We start from the raw sequence: 27,762 nt of genomic DNA on the forward strand, positions 1-27,762 counted from the left end.
AAACACATACAACACAGACACATACCAGCCACACGACACACCACCACCCCAGCCTACCAAGAGGCTACAAGACTTTCCTTTCTCTAACCAGGGTCAAAAAGGGAGCGCATGTTCTTGGCTCCTGCAGAAAACCAGTCTCATCTCATCTTTGAATCCATCCTCTAAGGTAGAAAGGCAGGGTCGAGCTCCGTAAAAAACACACCTATTTCTCTGTTTCCAAAGACTCCAAGCCCCAAGGATTACCATACTATTAAACCCCTTTCTTTTGCTTTTAGGAATCCTAGTTGAAGCCTTTCTCCACCATTCAGCAAAATCTGAATCTCTTCTCTTAGGAACCACATAGGAGAGACCAATTGGAGTTAAAACATTATGCCAAAACTGTCTTGTGAAGACGCAATTAGATAGAATATGTTGCACAGTTTCATCTTCTTGATCACATAGAACACAATTTTCAGGATAATCAAGCCCCCTTTTTTTGAGTCTGTCAGCTGTCCAACATTTGTTGTTTATGGCCAGCCAAACAAAGACCTTACACTTAGGGGCTGCCCAGCTGTTCCAAATTCTTTTCCAGGGCTCAAAGGATTCCGCTCCAATGAAAAAAGCTCTGTAGGCATCTACTAGACAGAATACTCAAAACAGTCTTGCGTTTCCTTATATCGACATCTATCTTACTAATGTTTACAGGGAGCTATCCTTGATATTTTAGAACAGTTTTACTGTAATTTGAAAGCAGCAATTACCTTATTCATTTATACCAAACTGCCAATAAGGTCCATTGTCAACTGATGGATAGAGTATTTAAGGCTTTACTTATTTCTGGACAAAGTGTTTTGTTACTATAACAAAAGTAACCAGTGAGGAATTTGCATTTAATTTTCTGTCCAACGCTTATTATGCATGCAACTCTATGTTTATATAGCACCAAACCACCAATGTTAATTGAAGAATTAATATCGATTCTAAGTGGATGCCTGTTTCCTCATTTACTTTATTCATTACAAACGTTGATTGAAGAATTTCTGTAAATACTGAATTTTTATTCCCTTTTCTGTGATTCAGCTGGATCATTAGTTCTTTTTGGTACCTTTTGTGAATCTTGTTAATTGAATGGTCATGGCACTGAGGTCATTTTTAACTACAGTTGCAGAGTAATATACCACATGAAACTGTGAGACTGTGCCAAGGTGTGGAATCAGAAGAGATAGGTAGTTGTCCTTTAGCCAATTGCAAGCTCATTTAAAGAAAGAAAGTTAGCAATATTCTAACTATTTCTTGTCTACATCTCACTACTTCTATTTACTTGCTATGTTAAAAACACAGTTTCTGTATGTTGCCTATTTTAGAATGCACCTTCATTTTTAGCTGTTTGCTTGTCCTACTAATGAGGATATGTCTGCTGGTCATGACTATATCACTATAAATTAGTTGTAAATTATTATTTTTTTACGATTCTTTAGCAGTTTGACTATTCTTGCTTATGAATAAAAGGCTGACTTTACCACTAGTTAAAAAAGGAAAAACCATATAAAGTAGTATCCTATTGATTGATTATTAGTTCCTATGACACTCTATGATTCAATTGCTTGGAAAGAAAGAAAAAACACTCCATGGTCCAAATCCCCCAACCCCAATTCAAGAAAGGCCATGCATACACCGATACACGTGCTTGTCATTCCACATACTATCTGTGTTGCTTTCAGAATGTAAAGGTCAGCTAAGAGTTGCGCTTAATTCCCTCAAGCGGTACATATGCCCTGTACCATGTTTTCAGGCCTTCACTATCAAGGTGAGGCCTAAACAATCGTTCTCTTACAAAGATACACATAGTAGCCACATTTGACCTAAGTTCATTCTGTATTTCGGATACACTTAAGTGCTTTGTCATATGATATTTTACATGCTGATGTTTCCATGCACGCATGCACCCATCACCATCAGCTTTTATTTATAACTATTGCCTGTACTCTCATTGGTGAAAAGTTCTCTACATTTGCATATTCCTCAAATTTAAGCGGATAGAATATTGGTTATGTATTTAGATAATGTTTTTTTTGGTTTAAAACAGAGGGACCTCCTCACAAGAAAATTGTCCAGAACTTCACGGAGAGCAGTAGTTCCAAAAATAAAAAACACAGATGGTCATCAGAGGAAAGTTGTTTAGACTATAATATTTATCATTCACATTGTATTTTATACTTATTCAAAATAGAAACAAATTAATTTTCCTTCCAGGAAGATGAGGCACTAAAGCAAATGGTAAAAAAATATGGGACGAAAAACTGGCGAACTATTGCATGTGCTATACCTGGCCGAAATGCCAACTCATGCCTTTCAAGGTAAATTGCTTGCGCCGTACAGTTGGTTTCATCTTTTTTTCTATACTTGACAACCTTTGCTTCAATTCATTTTGAATTAGTATATTAGACATGTTATATTCTCTAATGTTTATGATCTGGTCGGCTATTGTTTAGCTTGCATTGACAGCACAAGCTGTTGCGATCACCATGCCAACAGCCTCATCATCAGCCTACCACTATTCTACCTTGAAACTGGCATAACCTGTGTTGACATCATTACATGTTGCGGCCACTTCTGATTTGGTTTTATAGAACTGTGTATTCCAAGTAACACACCAGATGGCTGCTTGTAACACAAATCACAAAAGATGTTCTTACCTTTTTGAGCCTCTTTGATTGTGGACGCGCATCCTTCGACTCTTGGAGGCTAAACTTCTTTGATGAAGCTATTCTACAAGCTTGTAGATTTTGTGATTCAAAAAGACCACCTTTCTTTTCCTTGTTGAGACTCTTTGGCTAAGTTTGAATTTCCTTTCTTGCCCTTCTCTTTGTCTGTTTCATTTTCTTCTCTTAGTTTTTACAGTTGTTTCTCATTTTTAATAAAATTCTTACACTGGGGGCCTCCCCTGCTGTATTTACAGTAAAAAAATATGTTCTATGGTTTCAACCTTCATCCACGTCCTTTAAGTGGAAATTATAATGCCTCTGCTGTGGCTGTAAATAAAGTATATGTGCAAATTGCAACACTTATGCTGCTGCAGGGGTTTTGTAGCTAAGCCGTAAGGGTCACAAATTTCTTCCAGATAAGATGTCCTGGAAGTTTTTACACTTAATTGCTTCAATCACTGTTATAAATTGGAAGCCTTAATGAATTGAAGTACTGATTAGTGAAAATGTCTAGTATAAAAAAACTCGACCTACGGGGGTAAGACCGCCCCTCACAACATTATACTAAGAAGACCTCACGCAGGTTGAGAAAACCCCAAACTTCTGCCCCACCCATACATAGTGGTAGGGGTGTAAACGGATATCCGAACTGTTAGGATAAATTTAATATTTTAAAATACATATGTATGAAATTTGATGCTAATCTCTTCTTATGTTATGAAGCACATTATTATAAACAAGAATAAAATTTTGTATAAATTATTTCATACATTATTTACTTCATACAACAAAAAAGGTAAAAAAATATCCGTATCCGTATTCGATTTGTATCCGAAATTTATATTTATTATTTGAGAAGATATATGATAGATTTGAGGTTTACCTTTCATGAATCTTTACAAGCTCAATACTAAAAACAAGAATATAAATTTGCATAGCAGATTCTATATTCTATTAATTCACAAACAAAGAAAAAAGACCAAAAAACTGATATCCGAATAAGTATCCGTTTACACCCCTACATAGTGGCACCGTATCCCATGTGAGAACGACTGCGACTGGGACTTGGCCTTAGACCTGTGCTTTGACGTCGGATAGACGAGGGAATTTTTAAAACCACAACGTGGAATTCGCTCTCACGGAGAGTTGAACTCAGGACCCGAGGAGTGCTACTCAGACCACCTAACTAACTCAGCTATAGAATTGCTGATCTGCATTCAGATTCATTAGTCATCTAATGTTTTCTTTACTTATGTTGTGATGGGTCTTAAACACAGATGGAAGTACCTTCTAGACCCAGCAATAAACAAAGAGCCTTGGTCGCAACAGGAGGAACTAAGATTGATCCGTGCGCAGCAAGTTTATGGAAACAAATGGTGTAAAATGGTCAAACATTTCCCAGGGAGGTAGGATTGAATGGAGACACCTGTAAGAAATTAACAATTGTTCGAGAAAACAAAACCTCTTTATGTTGTTTATTGTTACTGTTGATTTTAATTATTCCCTTAATGAGAATTCAGTATGCATCTTCCTGCTTCAAACCTCCTATGAGTGGCACTAAAACTGTTGACCCCATTTACAATCAGGACAAATGATGCACTCAAAGAACATTGGAGAAGTCCTATGAAAAGAAAACTGGATTCATATTTGGCCTCAGGATTGCTCGAACATGTTCCAGACCTGCAAGATGATGTATCATTTCCACAGACACAGAACAATCAATCAGATATTCCAAAGGACTGCAAAGCTGCATCTGATAGAAATAGATTTTCATCACGTTTATCAACAGACCCCAAACTTAAACAAGAGCTCACAGAACTGGATGAAAATGGTAATACATCAGCAAGAAAAAGCTCTGACTTATTCTATGCTAAAGCACCTGATACCCATTCAGCCAAAATCTCAGAAATGAGAATGGCCAAATCACAGCAGTGTGCAGGAACAAGAAAGAAGCTGGCTTTTCTGTCAACTCCAGTGGAGCTCAAGGTGTGAACTGTTGCCAAAACTTTGTTGTTGTTTTATTTACATTCTTTTTTTCTTGCTGTTCAGATTAATATGCAGTTTTATGTAATTGATAACATTCATATTGATTGATTTGCACCAAATCGCCAAGGACAGCCTTTCTTAAACATGGATATTGTATTTGAAGCAGTAGTACTTCTTGTTAGACTGTGTGTGTGAGTGTGTGGGCCGGCACCACTGTTGGACTGCCGACCCATTAGGGTTAGGACCCATTAGCGTTAGGGTTGAGTCCCTATATATGTGTACCCCATCTCCTATCAATACAACACTTCATGGTCTCTAACATGGTATCAGAGGGCTAGGTTAGGGCTTCTTCTCTAGATCGCAGCCGCCACCTCCCACACCTACAGCCGCCACCCACGCCTCAGCCGCCGCCCCCCGGGAGGCTCATCTATAGGTGTACATTTGGGCCGGGCCTGATGGGCCGGCCCGAAGCACGGAAAAAAAGCACGGCCCAGGCACGGCACGACCCGAAATATTTTAGTGCCGGGCCGGCACGCCCGTTATTTCGGGCCGGGTTTGGGCCGAGGTCACGACCCATGGGCGGGCACGAGCACGGCCCGTTTAAGGCAGGCACAAAATGGCCCATATAGAGGCACGAAAAGGCCCATATATTTATTAAAACCACACTTCATTCCACACTTTCATATACTTGATAAAGAACACAAAGCTATAGATAATGCTAGTTAGATGTTTTTTGTAGCTTTGAATTAGAGTATGTGATGTAATTTTACTTTTGTTATGAACATTAGACAATAAACTGAAATTACGAACTTTGTATAGAGCTGATTATACTCTTTTTCCTTCTAACAAAATAATTTGTAAACGAGGTAGTCATTGCATAGCTGTGGTAACTTTAATACAAATATTAAGTTTGCTTTTGTTCAAATTTATTTATCTTATCTTTTATTTGTTTTATTATTTTTTGAATTTAGGGCTCTGATGTGAATTTTGGGCCAAAAACTGAATTTCGGGCGAAAAATTGAATTTCGGGCCCTAATGTGAATTTCGGGCCAAAAAATGAATTTCGGGCTTTTATAATTTCGGGCCGCCCGAAATGAGCCCGGCACGTTTAAGCAATTACGGGCTGGGCCGTGGGCCGAGGGCTAGGCCCATGGGCCGGCCCGACACGACCCGAAATTCAAACAATACGGGCCTTTTCGGGCTTGGGCCGGGCCGGGCCGGGCGGCCCGAATGTACACCTATAGGCTCATCCTTCCCTCCCGGCCTCCCGGGGGCGGCCTCTCTCCTCCCAGTCGCACCCCCCACTCCTTCCCCAGCCGGCTGCCTCCCCTCCAGGCGCCGCCACCCTCCAGGCGCCTCCAGGAAGCCAACGCAGGCCGCGCCGACGAGCTCCTGCACCGCGCCCAGCGCCTCAACCTCGCGTGCCATGCAGCAGCGCATCCGCCGACGAGCCCGGCGCTGCAGGCGGCGTAGGCGGCGCCCCGGCCTCCGTAGCCATCGCCGGCTCGCCACGACTCCTCGCTGCCGTCGACCTCCGGATCCGCGCCGCCGGCGCCCCCATCCGAGCTCCCCAACAGGCGGGACTTGCCTGCGCCGTGCGGCGAGGACGGAGACGAAGCCGTCACGCGACCCGCGGTCGCGGCCACGTGCCGCCGACGGGATGCGCATCGTGGTGCCGCTGCAGGGGTGGTCCACGCGCCGCCCTCCCCTGGCGGCCACTCCTCGCCACAGCCGACCATGCCCGACGACCCCTCCTCGACGTATGCGCCCCCAGCGCAGCGCCCTTCCTCGGCGTCCGCGCCCCTCCTCTGCGTCCGCCGCCCCCACGCGCAGCGCCCTCCCCTGCGTTCGCGCCCCTTCTCGGCGTACGCGCCCCCAGCGCAGCGCCCTTCCTCGGCGTCCGCGTTGTTCCCGGTGTTCGCGCCCCTCCTCTGCGTCCGCCGCCCCCACGGGCAGCGCCCTCCCCGGTGTCCGCGCACCTTCTCGGCGTACGCGCCCCCAGCGCAGCGCCCTTCCTTCCCGACGTCCGCGCCCCCACGTGCAGCGCCCCGCGGCCTTCCTGCACGAGCCACCGTCCTCACCAGTGCCGGCCACCTCTTCCCCGGCATGGATACCTTGCGCTCCTCTCCCCTGTGTCGGCATCTTTGCCCGTGCAGCCCCTTGTCATCGCGCTAGCCACCTCCTAATTGCTCGCGCTGACGCCCCAGCAGCGCCTCCCACGAGCTTCTCCCGTCGCTGGTGCCGTCAACACCCTTTGCCAGGTCCGGCGCAGGCCCCTGTCCGGCTGGACACGCCCCGCCGCCCACCCCCTTCTTCGCCTTCGCTGGATCCGTCGCTGCCGCAGCCTTCCCGGCCAGATCCACGTTGCTGCGACCTTTCAGGCTCGATCCGCCGTCCCTTTGGCTAGATCGCGTCTTCCCGGCTGGATCCGTCGCTGCCGTGGCCTTCCCGGCTGGATCTGCCGTTTCCCCCCTAGTATTCTGCCGCGGGCGCGGACACCTTGACCGGCGCAGACGCGCGCGCTGCTGTCGGCCTCCCTGGCGGGGCTCGTTGAGGCCCGGATGATCGAAGAAGCAAGGAGGGTCGACCTGCTCCTGCTCTTTTGTTATGTCGCCATGCCGACCGTTGACGCTCGAACGTCGACCCCTCCCGAAGAACAGGCTTCTGCTGCGTGTCTCCTGACCGCGACCACCTCGACTTCGGCTACCTCGTCATCTAGGGGCTATCGTCTTCTTGGAGCACACACCGATCTCTACTCCAGCCGCAACATTCGCACCATCACGACGCTGCGACTGCGGGGGGATTTCAACCCGTCGGCTCCTACCTTCGGCCTCTACTCCAGTCTCATCGTGTGTGGTGCTCCCGTTGCGACTGCGGGGGGATGTTAGACTGTGTGTGAGAGTGTGGGCCAGCACCACAGTTGGACTGCCGGCCCATTAGGGTTAGGACCCATTAGGGTTAGGGTTGAGTCCCTATATATGTGTACCCCATCTCCTATCAATACAACACTTCATGGTCTCTAACACTTCTCAACCAGCTGTTGTGTCACTATAAAAATTAACCAGCAAAGAACATGCACTGTGATTCATTGTCAAAAGCTCTATGGATGCATTGGAAGCCTGTTTATGCTTTCATTTGACTCATAAGAAAGGTTGATTTCATATTTGATATGAATCTTGAGTTTGTTCCTAGTTTCTGATCCAACTGAATGCTTGTTTGCACTTACTTTTTGATACTTTTGTTTTTGTGTTATTCTAACGGTATCTAAGTGCTTACGTCAGTTTTTAACTATGGATGCAGAGTGTTGTACCGCATGAAACCACCAAACATTGCCAAGATATGGAACCAGAAAAGACAGGTAGAAGTTAGAATGCACCTTCATTTTTAGTAGTACTAAAGTAGTTGGAGTTCCATTTATTGAAGAAGATTCAGCTATTCCTGCTTATGTATACAAGTTTGACTTTACTATAAGGTGCATCTATCTAGTGGAAGATACTACCTCCAGTCACATACACACAAATGCTACCTAACACTCTCTTTCTCGATTTCAGCATAAAATGCTTCGTCAAAGTTGAATGCGATTTCCCAAGTTTAACTATTCTTTTTTATGCAGCTATATGATTATACCTGGGCCAATTCCAAGCCATATTTCTTTCACACACTGCTGGGTACTTTGTAGCATAATAGTTTGCATATGATCTCTTCTTGCATCATTATGATTTTATTGCTGGTACATATACCTCATGGTCAGCTTTCATATATAACTATCATAACTATCATCTCTTGTGTTGGTTAAATTTTATTGTTATATTCACATCGTGGAATGTAAGTGTATGTATTTAGTTTTTTTTATATCAAGCAGAGGGCCCACTGTGCAAGAGAAATTCCCACTGCATCAAGGATGGAAGTAGTTTGAAAATTCCCGAAAGTACCAAAGGCAAATGGTTAGCAGAGGAAAGTTGTTTGGACAAAAAAAAATTATATAATGTCAACTTGGGCTTGTTTCATCATGACTACTGAGAAAAAAATACTTTCTTCCAGGAAGATGAAATTCTCATTAAAATGGTTACCAAACATGGGAAAAACTGGCAAACTGTAGCATTTGCTATACCTGGCCGAGAAGCAAAACAATGCCAAATCAGGTAATTAACTATTGGTGTTGTACTGTAAGGTTGGTTTCTTTTTCATTTGAAGTGAAAATGTTTCATCTGTTTTATCTTAAATGTATACCTTGTGTAGTTTATATCTGTTTTTTTTTTCGAAAACGCAGGAGAGTTGCGTATCATTATATTAAGAAGAAAAGGTGAGGCAAAAAGAAACCTCGTACAACTCCACACAAACCCACATACACTAGGTTAGAGGAAGAAGGAAAAAATTAACAACAAAAGACATCTAGACCCGTGACCATGGAAACTCAAAATAAAGGTTACCGACTGGATTACTGGAGCATAAGGATGCTAGATAAATCACTGGCTCCAGCCCTACACCAGAGATGAGACTCATCCTTGACCCAATTGATGACCATGCTGGAACTAGGCTGCACACCATTAAAAACACAGCGGTTGCGGTGATTCCAGATGGCCCAAGCACCAAGAATGATCAAAGAATTCAAGCCCTTGTGCAGCCCCTTGTTTGCTGGATCAGCAGGAGCTGCGGCAACTCCTTCCCACCAATCCTCAAAGGAAGAGCTCGCAAGGTTAGGAGCAAGGTGTTGCAACCCAATAGATCTCATAATCTGAAACTAGACTTCCCGTGAAAAAACGCAGGAGACCAGCAAGTGGTTTAGCGTCTCTTCCTCTTGATCACATAGGGTGCAAAATTGAGGGTGAGGCAGTCCTTTCTTTGCTAGACGGTCTGCTGTCCAGCAGCGATCGTGAGCCACAAGCCACATGAAGAACCTGCATTTACTAGGAGCCCAAGATTTCCAAATCCTTTCCTAAGGTTTAAAAGTTGTTGCTCCAAGAAAGAAACCGATATATGCCGATTTGGCAGAGTAGAAACCTGAGCGTGAAAGTCGCCAGATATGCTTATCCTCTTGATCCGGGTCTAAGGCCCAGTCTGCAGTGAGGTCCCAAACCTTGAGGAAGTCAAACAAAACATTAACAGTGATAGCTCCTCTAATGTCATGTACCCAGTTCCTTGAATTGAGGGCATCGTGGACATTCCTCATTTTAGCCCTAGAAGAGACCAGCTTGACCAAATGAGGGGCCAGCTGACTTAGACTGTGGCCATCGATCCATTTATCTGTCCAAAACAAGGTGTTTTTACCGTTGCCCACCACCGAAGAGACCGCTGCCGAGAAGAAGGCCTTAACTGAAGGATGAGCATTTATTTTAAAGGATGCCCAAGGCCTGCCAGTATCAATTTTTTCAGCCAGAGCCAGCGTAATCTAAGAGTCCAACTCATCAAATGCAGGTTTAAGATACCCAATCCTCCAAATTCTTTTGGTCTAGTAACCTTGTTCCAAGCTACCAAGCAATGTCCTCCCATAGCTTCTTTCCTCCCTCTCCACAGGAAATTTCTTCTAATTTTGTCAATTGCTTTAAAAACCCAAGAAGGAAGGTCCATGACCATCATTAAGTAAATAGTCATTGAAGACAAGACAGTTTGGAAAATAATCAATCTTCCAGCTCTAGTCAACAGATCGGCTTTCTAGCAGGGAGGGAAGGGGATGCGCAATGTTATCAATGAATGGTTGTAGGTGCTGTTTGCCAAGCTTCTTTAAGGATAGAGGCACCCCAAATATTTGCAGGGGAAGTTGGCAACAACGCAATGGTATCAAGGTTTTCAATAGCACAGTGGATGGGGAAAACGCTGCTCTTTGCCATATTTGTTTTGAGCCCAGATGCCTCACCAAAAATCCTGAGAATGTCCATGGTGATTTCTAAATCAAGTGCCACCGGGTGGAGGAAGATCACCACATCGTCAGCATAAAGAGAAATCCGGTTATGAACTGAATTTTCCGTCAGAGGCTTCAACAAACCATCATCAACAACCTTCTTAATTGAGTAGCACAATACATCCATAACCAGGATGAACAACATTGGGGAGAGAGGGTCCCCTTGCCGAAGACCTCTTCTATGAATAATTTTACGACCTGGCTTACCATTAAGCATTACTTGAGAAGAAGCAGAAGCAAGAAGAATGCTAACAATGTTGCACCAAATTTGCCCGAAACCCAAATGCTTCAAGACCTCTAGGAGGAAGGGCCACGAGATAGAGTCAAAAGCTTTGGTGATATCCAACTTAAGGAGGATCCTTGCACATTTTCTCTGGTGAAGCATTTTGGCTGTCTGTTGCACAAGCATGAAATTGTCCAGGATGGATCTGCCTTTAATAAATGCACTTTGATTCTGAGATACCATATTATCCAGGTGTTCCGTCAGCCTATTTGCCAAAAGCTTAGTAATGAGCTTAGCAAAGGAGTGGACCAAGCTTATAGGCCGAAAATCTTTGACATGACATACTTCATCTTTTTTGGGTAGTAGAATGATGTAGGCTGAATTGAGTAGCTCCAAATTTCCTCGATTCCTATTCCAAACAGCCATAGCAGCTGCCTTAATATCTCCCTTAATAATATGCCAGCACGACTTATAAAATTTCCCGATAAAACCATACGGGCCAGGAGCCTTGTTTGAAGGTAGAGATAGGACTGTTTTCCAGACTTCATCTTCCGTGAAAGGGCTGTCCAGCCATGATAGATCATGAGTAGGAATTTGGAGATGATCCAAATCAATAGTATGAACTCGGTCAGATGAACATCCCAGCAGATTGCGGAAAAAATCACTTAGAGTTTCCTCCTTGTCCTCATGCCTTGACTTTATCAAACCATCGTCGGATAACAGGTTACCAATAAAATTCTTGCCTTTGCGGTATTTAGCATGGAGGTGGAAGAAGACAGTGTTAGCATCCCCCTCAGCCAACAGGTGATCCTAGAGCTGCTTCGAGCCATAGAACACTGCAAGGTTGAAAGGGCCACAATGTGACCATCGAGTTGCTTCAACAACCAATTTTCTAACATAGACAAGGGTCTGTTATCTTGAGCAGATTGCAGCTTATGCATAATTTCCCGCGCCATCCCTAGCTGAGAGGAAATATGACCCACCCTTTTTTGAGACCAGCTTTGGAGACGCTTGACGGTGGCTCTAAACTTCTTGGAGAGGGTTTCAAAAGGACAAGGGGAGGAAGGAACAGAATTCCAAGCAGCCTCCATTGCCGCAATAAAATCAGGCAATTTTGTCCAATGAGATTCAAAATGGAATCTGATGCGGCCAGGCGTCAAAACTTGGAGCCCAAGAAGCATAGGACAATGATCCGAACCGTCTGTGCTAGCACTTTGCAGAAGACTATTGGGAAAAAGCTGCTCCCAATCTGATGAGCAAAACATTATGTCAAGTTTGACGAGAGTGGGCGTATCTTGGCGATTAGACCAAGTGAATTTCTGACCATGCAGAGCCAATTCTTTTAAACCCAGATCATTAATGAACCTTCTGAATCTCTCCATAAGCTGCCTATTAAAATTGCCAGAGCTCTTGTCTTCATCTCTGTAGATGAGGTTAAAATCACCCATTAGAATCCAAGGTCCAGGACAAGCAGATCTCACATCCCGAAGCTCTTGCATAAACTGAATTCTGTTACTGTCGCCTTGAGGCCCATACACGCAAGTCAACCACCAAGGAAGATGATCTCTTGGACTGAACCGAATTGTCACGCTATGGTGATCCACCCGAGTTGCGCTGGCTGGACCAATTTCATTCCTCCGGGCCACGAGAATCCCACCACTAGTTCCAACCGAGGGAAGAAACAACTTGTGCACAAAATTACTCCCAAGTGCGGATAGGGTAGTATGCATAGAGATCTCAGCCATCTTGGTTTCTTGGATACAAACCACATTAGCATTAAAGGAGTTTATCAAATTATGAACAGAGTCCTGACAAGCTCTAGAGTTTAAACCTCGCACGTTCCAACACACAAATTTTGAATGATTCATAATAACAAATAGAAGAAAACCCCGTCCAACAAAGATAGAGGCATGATCAGCCCCTCAACACACATCCAAGCCAGGGGGTGTCCATCCAAAAAGGGCAGCAAGGGCCTGGACATGAGACAGAGGAAGGGGCTGATCAAAAAGCCTGCTATATCTATCCAAGGCCTCCTGACTGATGCCATCGCTTTCATCAATCACATGCAGTGCTCTCATTATCTTCTTAAATTTGATCTTACCGTCACTGAAGGTAGACTGGAATTCAACTCCAATCCCAGCAATGCGCCTACTACGGCAAGGAGGTGCAGCTGAAGAGTCTGGGTTCCCCGGTCTGACGACCTGAGGAGCTTGTAAAATGTGAACAACTGCTTTCATAACCATGTCACTGAAGGAAGATCTAAGCCTGCCAGGGGAATGCAATTCAGAAGACATGGAAGGTTCAGCATCACAGACATTGTCATTGCCACTAGTAGGGATAGACTGAGCTTCTGCCAAGGAATCAAGATGATGTTGCGGTCTCCGATCCCTTCTTGAATAAACCATCAAAGGGCTTGCAATACCAAGGGCGAGAGGGACCAGGAATGAAATCAGGCCGAACCAATGACGCTGCAGAGGATGATCTCTAGGACTCCGTGAGGGAGCAATTCATTAGAGCCGAACAGTCCTGAAGGGAATAATCCGCAGAAGCCAGACCATCATCTGAGAAGAGAACAGGGCCAGGCGCAGCCGACTCTGCACACGAAGCATCAAGGAGAGTTGGCGCAGCAGTTGGCTTCACCTCCGCAGGAAACGAGGTAGACCCAGGCGCCGCCAGCTCTACAACCGAAGCATCAGGGAGAGCTGGCGCATCAACTGGTCCCACCAACGTCGGAAACGAGGCATCCATTGCATTAAGGTAGAAACCGAGAAGTTTGCAGGCGCCACCAGAACATTGACCGCATCAGCAGGGAGAACTGGGTCATTAACTGGTCTGCCAGCCGCCGAGCTTAAATGGACGTGCGGCCCCAGGCGAGTGTGAACAGGTGCAGAAGCTGATCTCTGGGACTCCGTGAGGGAGCAGTTCAATAGAGTCGAGCAGTCTTCAAGGGGATAATCCGCGGCATCATCAGAGAAGAGAATAGGGCCAGGCGCGGCCGGCTCTGCACCTGAAGCATCAAGGAGAGTTGGCGCAGCAGCTGGCCCCACCACCGCAGGAAACGAGGTATAGCCAGGCGCCGCCAGCTCTACAACCGAAGCATCAGGGAGAGCTGGCGCATCAACTGGTCCTACCAGCGTCGGAAACGAGGCATCCACTGCCATTAAGGAAGAAACCGAGGGGTTTGCAGGCGCCACCAGAGCATTAACCGCATCAGCTGGGAGAACTGGGTCATTAACTGGTCTGCTAGCCGCTGAGCTTAAATGGACGTGCGACCCCAGACAAGTGTGAACAGGTGCACGGTCTGATGAAGACTGGGAATTGAAACGATGCTTCTGTTGGCTCTTGGAATCCTGGTCACTTTCTTCATTTCGACTGTCTGGCGACGGAGGCTAAAAATGGGGAGGAGGAAGCACCTCTGGCGAACTCCCAGGGCGGGAAACAAGGATTGAAACTGGGTAAACCACTGTGCGCGAGGGAGATGGTTCGTCGCCCATCTGAACCGGAGGCTCCTTCACGTGGAGATCCAATAACGAAAGCAGATCACCAGGATTATGACACCAAACACTCAGTTTGAACGCAGACATATCAGAACCGCCAATAGAATCAAGGTGCAGCTCATGAACAAGGCAATGTTCGACGAGAAGTTGCTCAGCTGTATGCAAACCCCAAAGATGAAACGGAAGGCCGCGACGCTCAATATCCAGCCGATGAGGCAGAGTCCCTCCATCGGAAGCCATGAATTGACGGGACCACCTCTTGATGTGCATCCGAAGAGGAGGAACGTAGAATGACTGACCCCCACTGAGCATCCGATCAGCCATCTCCACGTTGGGAAGCAAGGCGACGAAGGTGTTCGGTGCAACCCGGCGAAGGTCGAGCACATCATCCTTAAGATCAAATCTCGAAGTGAGTGCATCAGAGACTTTCGCGGCGCAGCCAGAACGCCCCATGCCCACAATGGAGATAATAAGAGCACGCCGAAGATCATCTTTAGCTTGGCCAATCCTCCTAGAACGTTTGATGAAGCGCCGAGGCGGGGAAGGGGACATAGAAATGGCACGGACAGCCTCCGGTGGGGGTTGGGGTAGCACACCGGGAGGGACACCGTGGCCATCAGCACCAGCCGCACAATTGGGTCTTCGCCGTCTATGCCCCCGTCGAGTGCGCCTGTGTTCGCCGCCGCCAGAGCCCGCACCATTGCCACCTCCAGAACATGCGACGTTGCCACCCTCGTGGCCGTCAGCAATGCATTCCGAGGCTCCCATGGAAGGCAAGGCGTGGGAGACAGGCCTCCACACCTTGGCCCGCAGAGGCTTGGGAGGTGTCGTCCGCCGGCGCGGGCACACGTGAGCACGGTGCCCCGGCAGCCCGTAGGAGAAGCACCTCACCGGACGACGACACACCGCCGCGCGATGGGAGGGGGAGAAACAGTTGAAGCACTTCCCACGCACGTCGACAGGGATAGGTCTGGGTGGAGGCTTCGAAGGGCGGGGACGGCGCCAGCGAGCACGCCGACTAACGACCGTCACCCAGCCATCGCCGGCAACGGGGTGAGAGACCAACGGTGTGGAGGAGAGAAGCACGTCCTTATACGAAGGCAGCCCCACAGGTTGGTCACCGCCATCATCGCGCCATCGTTGGGCCTTGGAACGACCAATAGGCCACGAAGTTGGAGAGAAGGGTCCCGACGCCGGGGAGGGGAGGGCTGTGGCCGCCGGGCCTAGAGTAGACGTCGGCGTGGGGCTTTGGGTGGTTTGGGCGCCGGGGGGAGGGGTGGAGGGCAGGGGGGCGGGAGCATCACTGATAATATTGTTAGGGTTGTAGTAGGGTTTACCTGTATTTCCCTGTTTACCCCTACTTTAATGGGCTTTGGCCCACCTAACTCTTTTATTTAATACACTCACAACTCAGGATTAGGGTTAGAGTTTCACATATTCCAATATGTTATAGAGCTAGGTTTCTCTCCCTTCCACCCACTGCATAGCCGCCGGCCACCCCTCCTAGGCCGCCGGCAACCCCTGCCCGCCACCTGCTACCGACAACCCCTCCCTGCCATCGGCCGCCCTAGGCCGCCGCCCTGCCCTCCCCCACCACTAGCTCCCTTTCCCTGCCACCGGCTCGAGCTCTCACCGTCGGCCCATACCTGCTTCCCCCGTCGCTAGGTCGTGACAGTAGTCGTCGCCTGCCTCCTCCCAGCACCCATGGTGGCTCATCTCTCAATCTTAGGTGCGGGGGCCCTCCTCTCCGACACCACCGACAACGACGGTCTCCTCGACATTCTCCTCCCCGGCACGCTCCTCTCCATTGGCCTCGAGGCCCTCCTTGGCGCGCCCCTCTCTGCTGCGTCCGGTCTTGTGTCACACCTGGATTTAAGGAGAAATCTAGATACACATCATGTGTGCTAGGATCAAGTTTCACATATATGATGAATCGGTGTATAGTAGCCAATGTCACAAGCTTTATTACATAACAAAATGTCTTACAAAATAACTAGAATAAAACAAACCGAACTAAGATAGCTTTCTGCATAGGCGCGGTTGACTGGGAGACGATGGCCTACATCTCATCGAACTCATCGTAATAGTCCTCCGTCGGTACCTATTCTTGACTGGGCAGTGATTATATCAAAGGTGAGCTCTCATACGGTCATCAGTCAGCAAGTGTGGAGTAAAACTGTAGTGTAAGGCTTACCAAGGATATGGTTGAGACTAAGCATCCACTTTTAATTAAGTTGGTCAAAATTTTATTAGTAGTTACTAGGTACAAGTAATACCAACCCAATTAAATGTGAGATCATAAATGAAATTCCCACAATGCAATGCATGTCAGGTTAAGTTTAATTTCATCATTTAATCATGTGAGAGGGCTGAGTCGCTCTTGACTGTGAGCATGACTAATATATCAATTTTACACTCTGCAGAGATCGCACATCTTTATCCACAAGTCGCATAAAAGTTTAGAGAACTTTGCACCCAACCACACGTGCTGACCAGACATAATACCACACTTCTGAGGTGTGTTTGCACAGGGACGCAACGAGACCTTTACAAAGTTCCACTAGCATGAGAAAACACGCTACGGATTCAGGCAGATGGGGTATAGGAATCCCTCGTCTGAAAAGCCATCACAAACATATTATCCCGAGAACCAACCTATACTTGCACAACTCCTCCCCGCTTGCCCCTTTCGGGTAAGGTCCTTATACACTAGCTTCCCTAATTAATTGGCCAAGACCAGAGCCATTATAGTCCTTGTGGTTGCACTGTTTTCTCGGGTGGTCGCTCCATGTTCTAATTAAACAAAATTGTCTTATCATGCATAATAATAAAGCCAATAATAATAAAAAAGCACGATCATAATTCACATGTATCATTAATCCCAAAACCAAGTAGAGCAATAGTAATACTACCCAATAACATGTAACCAGGTAAGACAAGGTATAGGGTAAATAAAACTAGGTGACCTATTAGGTTCCCTGCAAGTTAACCTAACTGTGCACGCATGAGTGAGAACATAACAGTTAAATATTATTAGGGCAAAGAAACGTGATCAAGGACACTGAACTTACCTTTTTGGTGCAACTCCAACTGCTCAGATGCTTCCCTGAAGTTGGGATCCCGGTTCCTCGTAACCTCGCTTTTCTATACGCATACAAATAGGCAAATAAGAAAAATAACATTACACCAAACATGAAAACAAACTGCGTAATAATATTATACGCGTTGACACAAGTTCGTAGGTTCGAGAACCACTCAAATCGGAGCTAAAACATGAAAGGTATGAATTTTCTATACCCCATTTGGATGTAGATATTGGAGCACGAAATTGAGAATTGGAATCAGCTTTCCTGAATCTTGTTATTTGGTTGCACATGGAAATGAGATTTGGAATCCGAGACCCAATTCTTTGAAATTGGACCATAACTAGAAACTCTCTCTCCCAATACAGTGTCACCCCTTTGAATTACGTGGAATTAGGCCACACAATTCTAAACTCCAATTCAGTGACATCCAAACAATAAAATTAGAATTATATCTCATTTCAATGCTATGGTTGATTTGGTATTGAACCCAATTAAATTCTATGCTCTCCAATATCGACATCCAAATGGAGCTTAAGCGTTCTGGATTAATTTTTATAATAGAAATCAATGTTCAGATTTAATCATATAGACCGGCTATCCTAGGACTACGGGTTCAATTTATAGAAAGCTTAGGGTCGATGTTATAAATATTTGGACCAATCTATAAGGGTCTTTCTATTACTCAGGACTGCGGGTTGGTTCCTAATTCCACCAGGAACTTATTAACAATTTCGCCTCAGCCGAACTCACGTCCATGCTTTCCGACTGTTGATATCCGGATCCACTGTCTAGATTAGATTCTAACACCACCAAATCGGTATGAAACTGAGGCTGCAAGATCCTAAATCTACGGCTTAGATTTTATTACAGTACGATCTCTTCTTATCTGTCCGATCACAAATCTATGACTACCAGCCTTCTTCCACCTCTGGTCAGCTGGCAACAGCGGCGCCACCAGCCTGCGGTGGCGACCCTACCGACGTACGGCGTATCAACGACCCAGTGCTCGGATCCCAACCTATACGGGTGCAACAGAAAGCGTGAACGATAACGAACTAGATAGGGCTTGCTTACTGTGAATCTCGCAGTCCGGTGTCCTGCCCATGGTAGATAGCAGTTCCGCAACGGACCCGACCAGCGTCGAGCAATTCCACCATCTTTGGTCACCAATTTTCTTCGGTGACACCCCTGACCCGCCCTTGAGGCCCCGACGACAGTGTGGACCCGATCCGTGCGCGGTGGCATCTCCTCCCTCTGCACGTCGATGGCTCTCCGTTTACGATTGCTCCTTGACGTTAGTGCGAGATAGATGGGGGGCGCTCGAGTTATATGGTCGCGAGGAGAGGTCCCCATCAATGAACGGTCGGCTCCCGTTCGCAACGACCTCACAACGGTTGTAACCAACCGGGCCAAGAATCCTGGGGAAGACGAACTTGGCAAGAGCGGCCCACTCGTCAGCCGACAAGGGTGAGTGAGGGGCACAACTGAGCAACTGCGGCATGGGCCCCACCCGCCAGTGAATCGCGGTCACGCACTATGAGGAGACCCGATCGGTGGGCCCCATGTGTCGGCGCTCCTAGCATGGATTGATGGTGTGAGCGGAGGGAGTGAGGCTGTCGCTACAGGGCACGCCCGTTGGCGCGCGGATGCTCCGCTGGGCTGGCGTGGAAGGGAGCTTGGGTCATGCGCAGAAGGGGAGTTCTTTTTTCTTTCCTATTTTATTTCATATCTCAAATTCGATTCGAATTCAAGTGTTTGTTTTGACCTAAGCACAATTAAATGCATCATACAAACACCAACATAGATGCATAAATTTATATCCATTTATTTATTTATCACCCTATTTAAGCAAATGCTTTTAAATATGCAATTCGTACACACAAAAATAAATATTTTAAAAAATAAGTATTTTAAAAAATAATTTCTAGTGTATTACCTTTATCAAGACATGCTTTAACTTAAATCCTTTAGAGAGTACTTATAAATAGAGTAAAATACACTGACGGTCCCTAAACTTTTAGCGGTGTAGCATCCCGGTCCCTAAACTCATAAAGTACACATCTAATTCCCTAAACTTGTGAAGTTGTATCATTCCGGTCCCTAAACTCTTAACATGCACATTCTGGTCCATATACTTCTATGGTTGTGTCATGTGGGTTCCTAAACTTCCAAAATGCATGTGGAGTGGGTCAAAAGATATTTGGACATGTGATGACAACAAAAATAAGTTTATGGACCCAGATGACACAACCATAGAAGTATATGGACCAAAATGTGGATGTTAAGAGTTTAAGGACTGGGATGATACAACTTCATAAGTTTAGGGACTTAGATGTGCACTTTGAGAGTTTAGGGACCCGAATGATACACCATTAAAGGTTTATAAAAGTTTATAAACCGCTAGTGTATTTTACTCTTATAGATATATAGTTCAGCAAAGGGAGGACTTGATACATTTAGGGATCTTTTTATTTGATCTTTTACTGGAAAACATATTTATTTTAAGAGAAGTGACGTCAAAGGCAAGAAAATTCTTATTTAAAAGATATTTGAATTCAAAACCTTGGGAGAATTTTTCCTAAGTCCCAAAATATGGTTTTGGGGTGTTACACCTTGCCACCGCTATGCTCTTCGGCGCGGGCGGGCTCATCGCCACGACCCTCTCCGACGTGGGCGAGCTCCCCGCTGTGCAACACGGCGCCCACAGCTTCTTCGGTGTGCCCGTGGTCACAAGCCCTCCTCGGCACGCCGGGAACGCACCCTGCAGCACGCCTGGCGTGTGCCCCCGGCTTCCCCGCGCACTGTCCTTCGCCATCCGAACCCGCCTGGGCCCTCACCCCTCCGTCTGCCCTTGTCGCCCCCTTTGCCTACGTCACTTACTACTTCCTCCACCTTGGTCATGGCCCTCGCCACAGTCTAGGTCGTCGTGGCTGTCGCTGGGGACTGTGAACGTGTCGTGGCCCTCGCTTGGGAGCACGAGTGCAACGTGGCCGCAGCTTTGACCTCTCAGATGGGCGAAGCTCAACGCATTCTTCTAGGCCGTGTCAGTGCGTCTCCTTCGGTGGCCCCTGTGGCACACCCCACCTCCAGGCTCGACGCCGCCACCATCGTTGCTCTACATGCTCAAGCGGCCGAGGTTCACAACATCCAGTCCCTGGTCTTTGTGGTGCTGGATCTGGCGTCCCCCCACTACGCCCGCTGGCGTGATCAGGTGCTCCTCAGCTCCAACGCTATGCCCTCGCCGACCATGTCCTCGCCGACGTCGTCGCCCCTTTGGCTCTTTCCTGGCACCAGATGGGCAACGTCGTCCTCTCGTAGCTCATTGACACCCTCACCATCGAGCTTAGGACATCTCCCACGAGCGGGGGGCACCGCTCACCGGGCCTAGGTCGCCCTTGAGGCCTAGTTTCTAGACAACCAGGAGGCCCATGCTCTACACCTTGACGTCTCATTCCGCATGTTCTCTTAGGGGGATCTCTCCATCAACGAGTACCGTCGTCGGATGAAGGGCATGGTGGACTCCCCACGATTTGGGCGAGCTTGTCCCCGATCGCACCCTCGTGCTGAACCTTCTGTGTGGTCTCAGCCCCCGCTACAACTACCTGAAGGATCTCATCAAGCGGACCGTGCCATTCCCCTCCTTCCACGACGTCCGCAATGAGCTTTTCCTCTAGGAGCTCAACCTGGAGGTTGAGTCCCCCGCCTCCACCACGACACTCTACGACGCACCCTCCGGTGGCCAGGCGCCCTCCATCGACGGGGGCCCTTGCGTGCCTCCTACTGCCCCACCCCTGGAGCTTCTCGTTTGGCTCATGGCACTGATGATGGTTGCCGGCCTCACAAGTGTGCTCGCGGGGGCAGTGGCTCCGCCTAGGGTGGGCCCACCAGTCGTGGCGGCGGCCCGGTGTGGCCATCGTTCTACAATCCCTAGACCGAGACCATCTCCATGTGGCCGGGTTTGGTCACGGGTGCCTCTTTGTCGCGTCCTCCTCAGCCGGCTCTCCTAGCGACGCCACCCTACGACGTCCCTCCTTAGCGACATTATCTCGCTCTCATCCCCACAACCCCTCCCACCCTTCCTCTGTCAGTCTGTCGTCCTGGGGAACAGTTCCACCCTCTTAGTCACCTCAGTAGGTGACTCAGTTCTTCCAGAACCGTTCTACCTCAACGACGTTCTTGTTGCCCCTCACATCATTCAACTTTCTATTCATCGGTTCACCACCGACAACTCTTTTTCTATTGCGTTTGACCCGTTTGGTTTGTTTGTGAAGGATCTGGCTACTAGGACCCTTCTCGCCTGATGTGACAGCTCGAGACACTCTACATGATCTGGCCATCCACCTCCTGGCTTCGACCACCACATCCACCACTTGGCATCATCGTCTCGGCCACCCTGGACCCGACATCATGACCAAGCTCACCAGTAGTTATGATATATCTTGTAGCAGGGGCCATTTTGAGAGTCTATGTCATGCATGTCAGCTAGGTCGTCATGTTCGTCTTCCTTTTGCTACTTCTTCTAGGGCTGAGCAGACTTTTGATCTTGTTCATTGTGATCTCTGGATATCTCCTGTATTCAGTCTTTCTGGTTATAAATACTACCTGGCGATTTTGGATATTTTGGATGATTACTCTCATTTTCTCTAGACTTTTCCTCTGCGTTTGAAGTCTGACACATTTCACACCCTCTCGCACTTCACCTGGGTCTCCACCCAGTTCTGTCGCCTGGTTCGTGCTCTCCAATGCAACAACATCCGTGAGTTCGACAACTCCGCCTCTCGCTCTTTCTTTCTCTCCCATGGCGTTCAGCTGCGACTCGTGTCCCTACACCTCTGTTCAAAACGGTTAGGCCGAACGCATCATTCGCACCACTGCCAATATGATCCCTGCCTTCTCTTTCTGGCGTCTCTTCCTCCCAGTTATTGGGTAGAAGCCCTGAACACTGCCACTCATCTCCTCAACCGCATCCCCTCTAAGGCGGTCAGTCACCCCACTCCCCACTTCGCTCTATATGTATGGCACAGTCCCCTCCTATGCCCATCTCTGTGTCTTTGGTTGTGCCTACTATCCCAACAACTCCGCCACCGCGCCTCACAAGCTCTCCCCTTCGCTCTACTTGCTGCCTTTTCCTCAGTTATTCCCTGATCACAAGGGGTATCGATGCCTTGATCTTCTCACCCACCGCATCATCTCCCGTCATGTCGTCTTCGATGAGGAAGTCTTTCCCCTTGCGGATCCTCTACTCCTCCTGACCTTGACACTCTTCTTGATTCCAATCCCATTGTCGTACCCTCACCCCTCCCACATGCAGCTTCGTCGACTTCGCCCACGCCACGCGCGGCCTCGTCAAACCCGCGTGCGCCTAGCGTGGCCCCGTCGACCCGCGCGTGCCTAGCGCGACCCCGTCGACCTCCCCACTCCTCATGCGGCACGCTTCGCTGACCCCGCCCGTGTCTACCACCGTCGTGGGCAGACCGATCCACCCCCCCGCTCCATCGGTCCATGCCTTGGCCCGCTCCCGTGACGGGTCGCCAGTGCACCATCCGGTTCCCATCCACCGCGACCTCGACCACGTTCACCCGATGGTGATGCGTTGCTCGGTCGGTGTTCTTCGTCCCATCGACCAACTGGTGCTCACGACTGACGCTGCCCTGACTCCCTCACCTGTCCACTCCTCTATTCACGCTTCTCTCGCCGATCCCCACTGGCGCCGCACTATGGAGGAGTACGTGGCCCTGCTGGCCAACCACACTTGGGACCTGGTGTTGCGTCCACCGGGCACCAATGTGGTTACTGGCAAGTGGATTTTTCAGCAGAAGCTCACCTCTGACGGCTCGCTTGATCGATACAAGGCTCGTTGGGTCCTTCGGGGCTTCACTCAGCGCCCCAGAGTGGACTACGATGAGGCCTTCAGCTTCGTCGTCAGGTTCACCACCGTTCGGGGTGTCCTCTCTCGAGACTAGGTGGTTCATCAGCTGGACATCAAGAATGCCTTCCTCCACAACACTCTGACTGAGACGATGTACTATAGCCAGCCCGTCGGTTTTGTCGGCTCCACTCGCCCAAATCTGGTCTGTAGGCTGAATCGCTCTCTGTATGGCCTCAAGCAGGCACCAAGGGCTTGGTACAGTTGCTTTGCCCTACATTTGGTCTCTCTTGGCTTCGTCGAGGCCAACTCGGACACGTCCCAGTTCATCCACCGGCACGACGACAACACCATCTACCTCCTCTACGTCGACGACATCGTGCTCACGGCGTCTAGTGCCGCCCTCCTCCAATGCACGACTGCTGCTTTTCAGCGCAAGTTCGGGATGAAGGACCTGGGCCCTTTTCACCACTTCCTTGGGTTCACCGTGGAGCGGCGGTCCCAGGACCTCTTCCTCCATTAGTGCTAGTACGTCCTTGACATTCTAGAGCGGTCTGACATGTCGACTGCAAGCCCTGCTCCATGCCTATCGACACTCATGCGAAGCTCGCCGATGAGAACGATCACCGACATGATGTCCTACCGGAGCCTCGCCGGCGCCCTCTAGTACCTCACATTATCCTGGCCCGACATCGCCTACGACGTTCAGCAGGTGTCCCTTCACATGCACACCCCGCGGGAGCCCCACCTCACCACTCTAAGTGGATTCTTCGCTATCTTCGTGGCTCCATTGACTTCGGCCTTCTACTTCGACCTTCCCCAACCTCCGAGCTGGTGGTCTACACTGATGCCGACTGGGCTAGCTACCCTTACACTGGTCCACATTTGGCTACGACATGTTTGTAGGCGCCAACCTCGTCTCCTGGTCATCAAAGCGGCAACCTGTCATCTCCCACTACAACGTTGAGGCCAGGTATCGCGTTGTGGGCTTGTGGCCAACGGCGTTGCCGAGGCCTCCTGGCTCCGATAGCTTCTTTAGGAGCTCCAGAACCCCCTCGAGCGCTCCACCCTCGTCGATTGCGAAAATGTCAGAGTGGTCTACCTCTCCACCAATCCCATGCAACATCAGCGCACGAAGCACAATGTAGATCGACCTTCACTTTATCCATGAGCTTGTCGCTGTCGGCGATGTTCGGGTTTTTCGCGTCCCGACCACTTTGCAGTTCGCCGATATCTTCACCAAGGGCATTTAGTGTTTTCACTGAGTTTCGATCCAATCTCAACATCTGTACATGATAGAGTTGTGACTGCGTGGGGTGTTAGAATACTGTTAGGGTTGTATTAGGGTTTACCTGTATTTCCCTATTTACCCCTACTGTAATAAGCTTTGGCCCACCTAACTCTTCTATTTAATACACTCCTAACCTAGGGTAGGGTTAGGGTTTCACATATTCCAATAATATCCTCATGTGTTTACCATTTGGTTGCTTATGTTTAGTTTGTATCGCCACCACAATCTGCAGCAACCACCATGGCACTGTTTATTTGAGCCTCACTGTTTACTTTACTAGTTAGCAGGGCTTAAATAGGACCCAAGTCCTAAGTTTGACTCCCTGTGGGAGCAAATTTAATTAGAGATCTCATTTAAATGGGCCTTGGTTAAAAAAGTATCCCTCATCAGCTACAGTCCTGAGTCATAGGTGCAAGGGATGAAAGTGGTAATCCGAACTGTTAGGACAAATTTAATATTTTAAAATAGATACGTATAAAATTTGATGTTGATTTTTTTATGTTATCAAGCACATTAGTACAAATATGAATAAAATATTACATAAATTGTTTTATGTATTATTTAGTCCCTACAACACAAATAGTTGAAAAAATTACCGAATTTGTTTCCGAATCCATATTGAAGTTTATATCTATTATTTGAAAAAATATAGGATGAATTTGAGGTTTACCTTTTATGAATCTTTATAAGCTAGATGTTAAAAACAAGAATACAAATTTGTATGGTAGATTCTATATCCTATTTATTCGCAATTAAAGAAAAACGACTAAAAAACTGATTACCGAATAAATACCGTTTCCGACCGTTTTGATCCCGTGCAACCATCATGTGTCCTGCGCACTTGGTGGCATGTCCAGGGCAGCCAGCCTTCGGGCTGTTTCTCGGCCTAAGCATGAGAAGCATCTTAATGCAATGCCATGGGGGGCGGTCTTGTTCCTGCACTAAGAGTTTTTGTAGAGTAGCACTATTCTGCTCTGAACATGCAATCTCTTTTGTTACAAGTTTGCCCTCTGTTAATTTGTGGTCTCGAGCAACATGACTCGATGCTTGCTGCTTGTTGCCAATGTGGTCTGGGTTTTTATAATCGCAAGACATCTAACACCCACATCCTTAAAAAATATGCCCCCATTGTGAATGTAAAAAAGGAATAAGCTATTTGTTTCCAAAAACAGCCCCTTCAACACTTAGGCCTTCTCCAGTGGTTGATCTGAACCTCTGGCACACAAATGTCATGTCACACACCTCGTGAGTCGTGATGCTGCAGAGTCTTCACCAGTGGTAGCATTATATTGCTCGCATCCTTTGGGATCCCACAATAGGCAAGAAGCAATTAAGCTGCTACACTCTTTGTTTTGAACCTTATTTTTGTGTCGGATGCAAAGACTCTTTGCATGGTTTGGTGTCCTCCAGTCGTATGAGTCGACTCAAATAATGCTGACACTATTCATTTGTTAATCATTGTTGTTAATTAGAAGCCTTTATGGTTTGGAATATTTACTAGTGAGAATGTCCATTATGCAGACTGCATTCAAATGTTCATTAGAACTGCATGCCTTTTCTTCACTTTGTGCTGATGGGCCTTCCATATAGATGGACACGCAGTCTTGACCCAGCAATAAAGAAACAGGATTGGTCAGAACAGGAGGATCTAAAATTGATTCGAGCTCATCAAATATATGGAAGTCAGTGGCTTAAAATGGTCAAACATTTCCCTGGGAGGTATGATCGGATGATTTTACTGTGCAAAAAAGAAAATGTGTGCTTCTCCCGTCTAATTTTGAACTACTGTCATTTTTGAACCTTTTTTGTATAATCCAGTACCTCTGTACCCTACTGATGTGTGTTTGCTATATTGTGTATATATAACCAGGACAAATCATGCACTCAAAGAACACTGGAGAAATCGTATCAAAGGAAAACTGAATTTTTATTTAGCCTCAGGATTGCTAGAACAAGTTCCGGACCTGGAAGAAGGTGGTATATCAGTTCCAGAGAGCAGTCAGTCAGAAATTCCGAAGGACAGTCAGGGTTCAGCTGACAGGAGTGGACCGCCACCAGTTTTACGAGCACAGCCCAAATCTAAACCGGAACTCCCAGAAAACGCTGGTACATCAGGAGAAGGAACTTCTGATTCCATTCGTCTTAAAGGGCCCAACGCCCATCCAACCGAAGTTTCTGAAAAGGTATTGGCTAAATCAAAGCAGCGTGCCAGAGCCAGAAGGAGATTGGATTTTCTGTCAACCCCAGTGGAGCTCAAATTGTGCACTGCTGCGGCAAGTTGTCAAAGGCCTCCCCAGAAAATGGATCAACCGGGTCCAGTGGCCGAGAACATCTCTCCGTCAGATGCATGTCAAGACATTTCACAGAATGTTCCACCAGAGCGTGCGGATGCCATCACACCGCTGGCTGCTAGTAACCACCATTCACCAGCGACACCAGTTGATCCATTCTCTCTCGAAATGCATGAGGCGAACGCATCAGATCTTCTGGACATGTCCTACTGTGATGGCTTGATAATCGATTCTCCTCGTGATCCACATGACGGTAGCCTCATGTAGAAGAAAAAGTTACCAACGCAAAATGACACTTTTAATAGCAAGAGACGATGGACTGTCTTCCTGAAATCCAGCAACTCCCTGTATAAAAATCGTGTTGCATGTTGGATGGAACTTGTATCTTGTCTTGGCAAAAATAATTGCATTGCTGTTCTGTTAATGCCCCTAACTGGTTTGGAGAGCATTTTTCTTTTGCAGGTTTGAAGAGCATTTTGAGGGGTGTTGTAGGTCAAATTGAACACCATACTCGAATGACTCGTGTTGTTGGTAACTGAATCAATAAAATATATGCATGTAAAAATTCATAATGTTCATGTGCTAGAAGCCACGTTCGTTAATCATCTTTAACCTATTGCCTGATCATAGATCCGTGGTGGTAGGGTTGTAGGCGTTTAACCACGTTCATTAATCATCTATAACCTATTGCTTAGTTCTAATCTCTATTCTTTTAAAACATCCGAGGACATGCGTCTATGCCAACTGAGGGAGAGGAAAAGTCGTTGTCTTTGGTGATATATGGCTTAACAAGCGAGGGAGAGGAGCAGCCAGCACTTTAGATCCCGAGTTTATTTTTATATTGGTTGTTATTAAATAATTTATAGGATATTAATATCGATGATAACATATGTACCGTTTATTTTTATGTAATTGTTGTACGATAATATTTTATCAAAT

At 47.4% G+C, this 27,762-nt stretch overlaps 1 protein-coding gene across 9 annotated transcripts in view; it reads left to right on the top strand.

The window, feature by feature from the left end:
- Positions 1-27,395, top strand: part of LOC103626929 (transcription factor MYB3R-5) — a 28,456-nt gene extending 1,061 nt beyond the window's left edge. For 3 of the 9 annotated variants that reach the window (XM_008647282.4, XM_008647283.4, XM_008647281.4), the window contains exons 4-14: positions 1,142-1,205; positions 2,066-2,152; positions 2,237-2,336; positions 3,962-4,090; positions 4,271-4,670; positions 7,971-8,028; positions 8,533-8,628; positions 8,716-8,812; positions 8,941-8,973; positions 26,123-26,251; positions 26,403-27,395. In XM_008647282.4, coding sequence (XP_008645504.1) covers positions 1,142-1,205; positions 2,066-2,152; positions 2,237-2,336; positions 3,962-4,090; positions 4,271-4,670; positions 7,971-8,028; positions 8,533-8,628; positions 8,716-8,812; positions 8,941-8,973; positions 26,123-26,251; positions 26,403-27,090 — 1,881 coding nt within the window. In that variant the 3' untranslated portion in view covers positions 27,091-27,395. Of the gene's footprint in view, positions 1-1,141; positions 1,206-1,694; positions 1,787-2,065; positions 2,337-3,961; positions 4,091-4,270; positions 4,671-7,970; positions 8,029-8,283; positions 8,339-8,532; positions 8,629-8,711; positions 8,813-8,940; positions 8,974-26,122; positions 26,252-26,402 lie in introns of those variants that run through there. The other 6 variants (XM_008647286.4, XM_008647287.4, XM_023300184.1 and 3 more) reach the window with 6 other exon arrangements.
- The last annotated feature ends 367 nt before the right edge of the window (positions 27,396-27,762 follow it).

Source organism: Zea mays, chromosome 5 (genome assembly GCF_902167145.1).
Source record: "Zea mays cultivar B73 chromosome 5, Zm-B73-REFERENCE-NAM-5.0, whole genome shotgun sequence".
NCBI lineage: Eukaryota > Viridiplantae > Streptophyta > Magnoliopsida > Poales > Poaceae > Zea > Zea mays.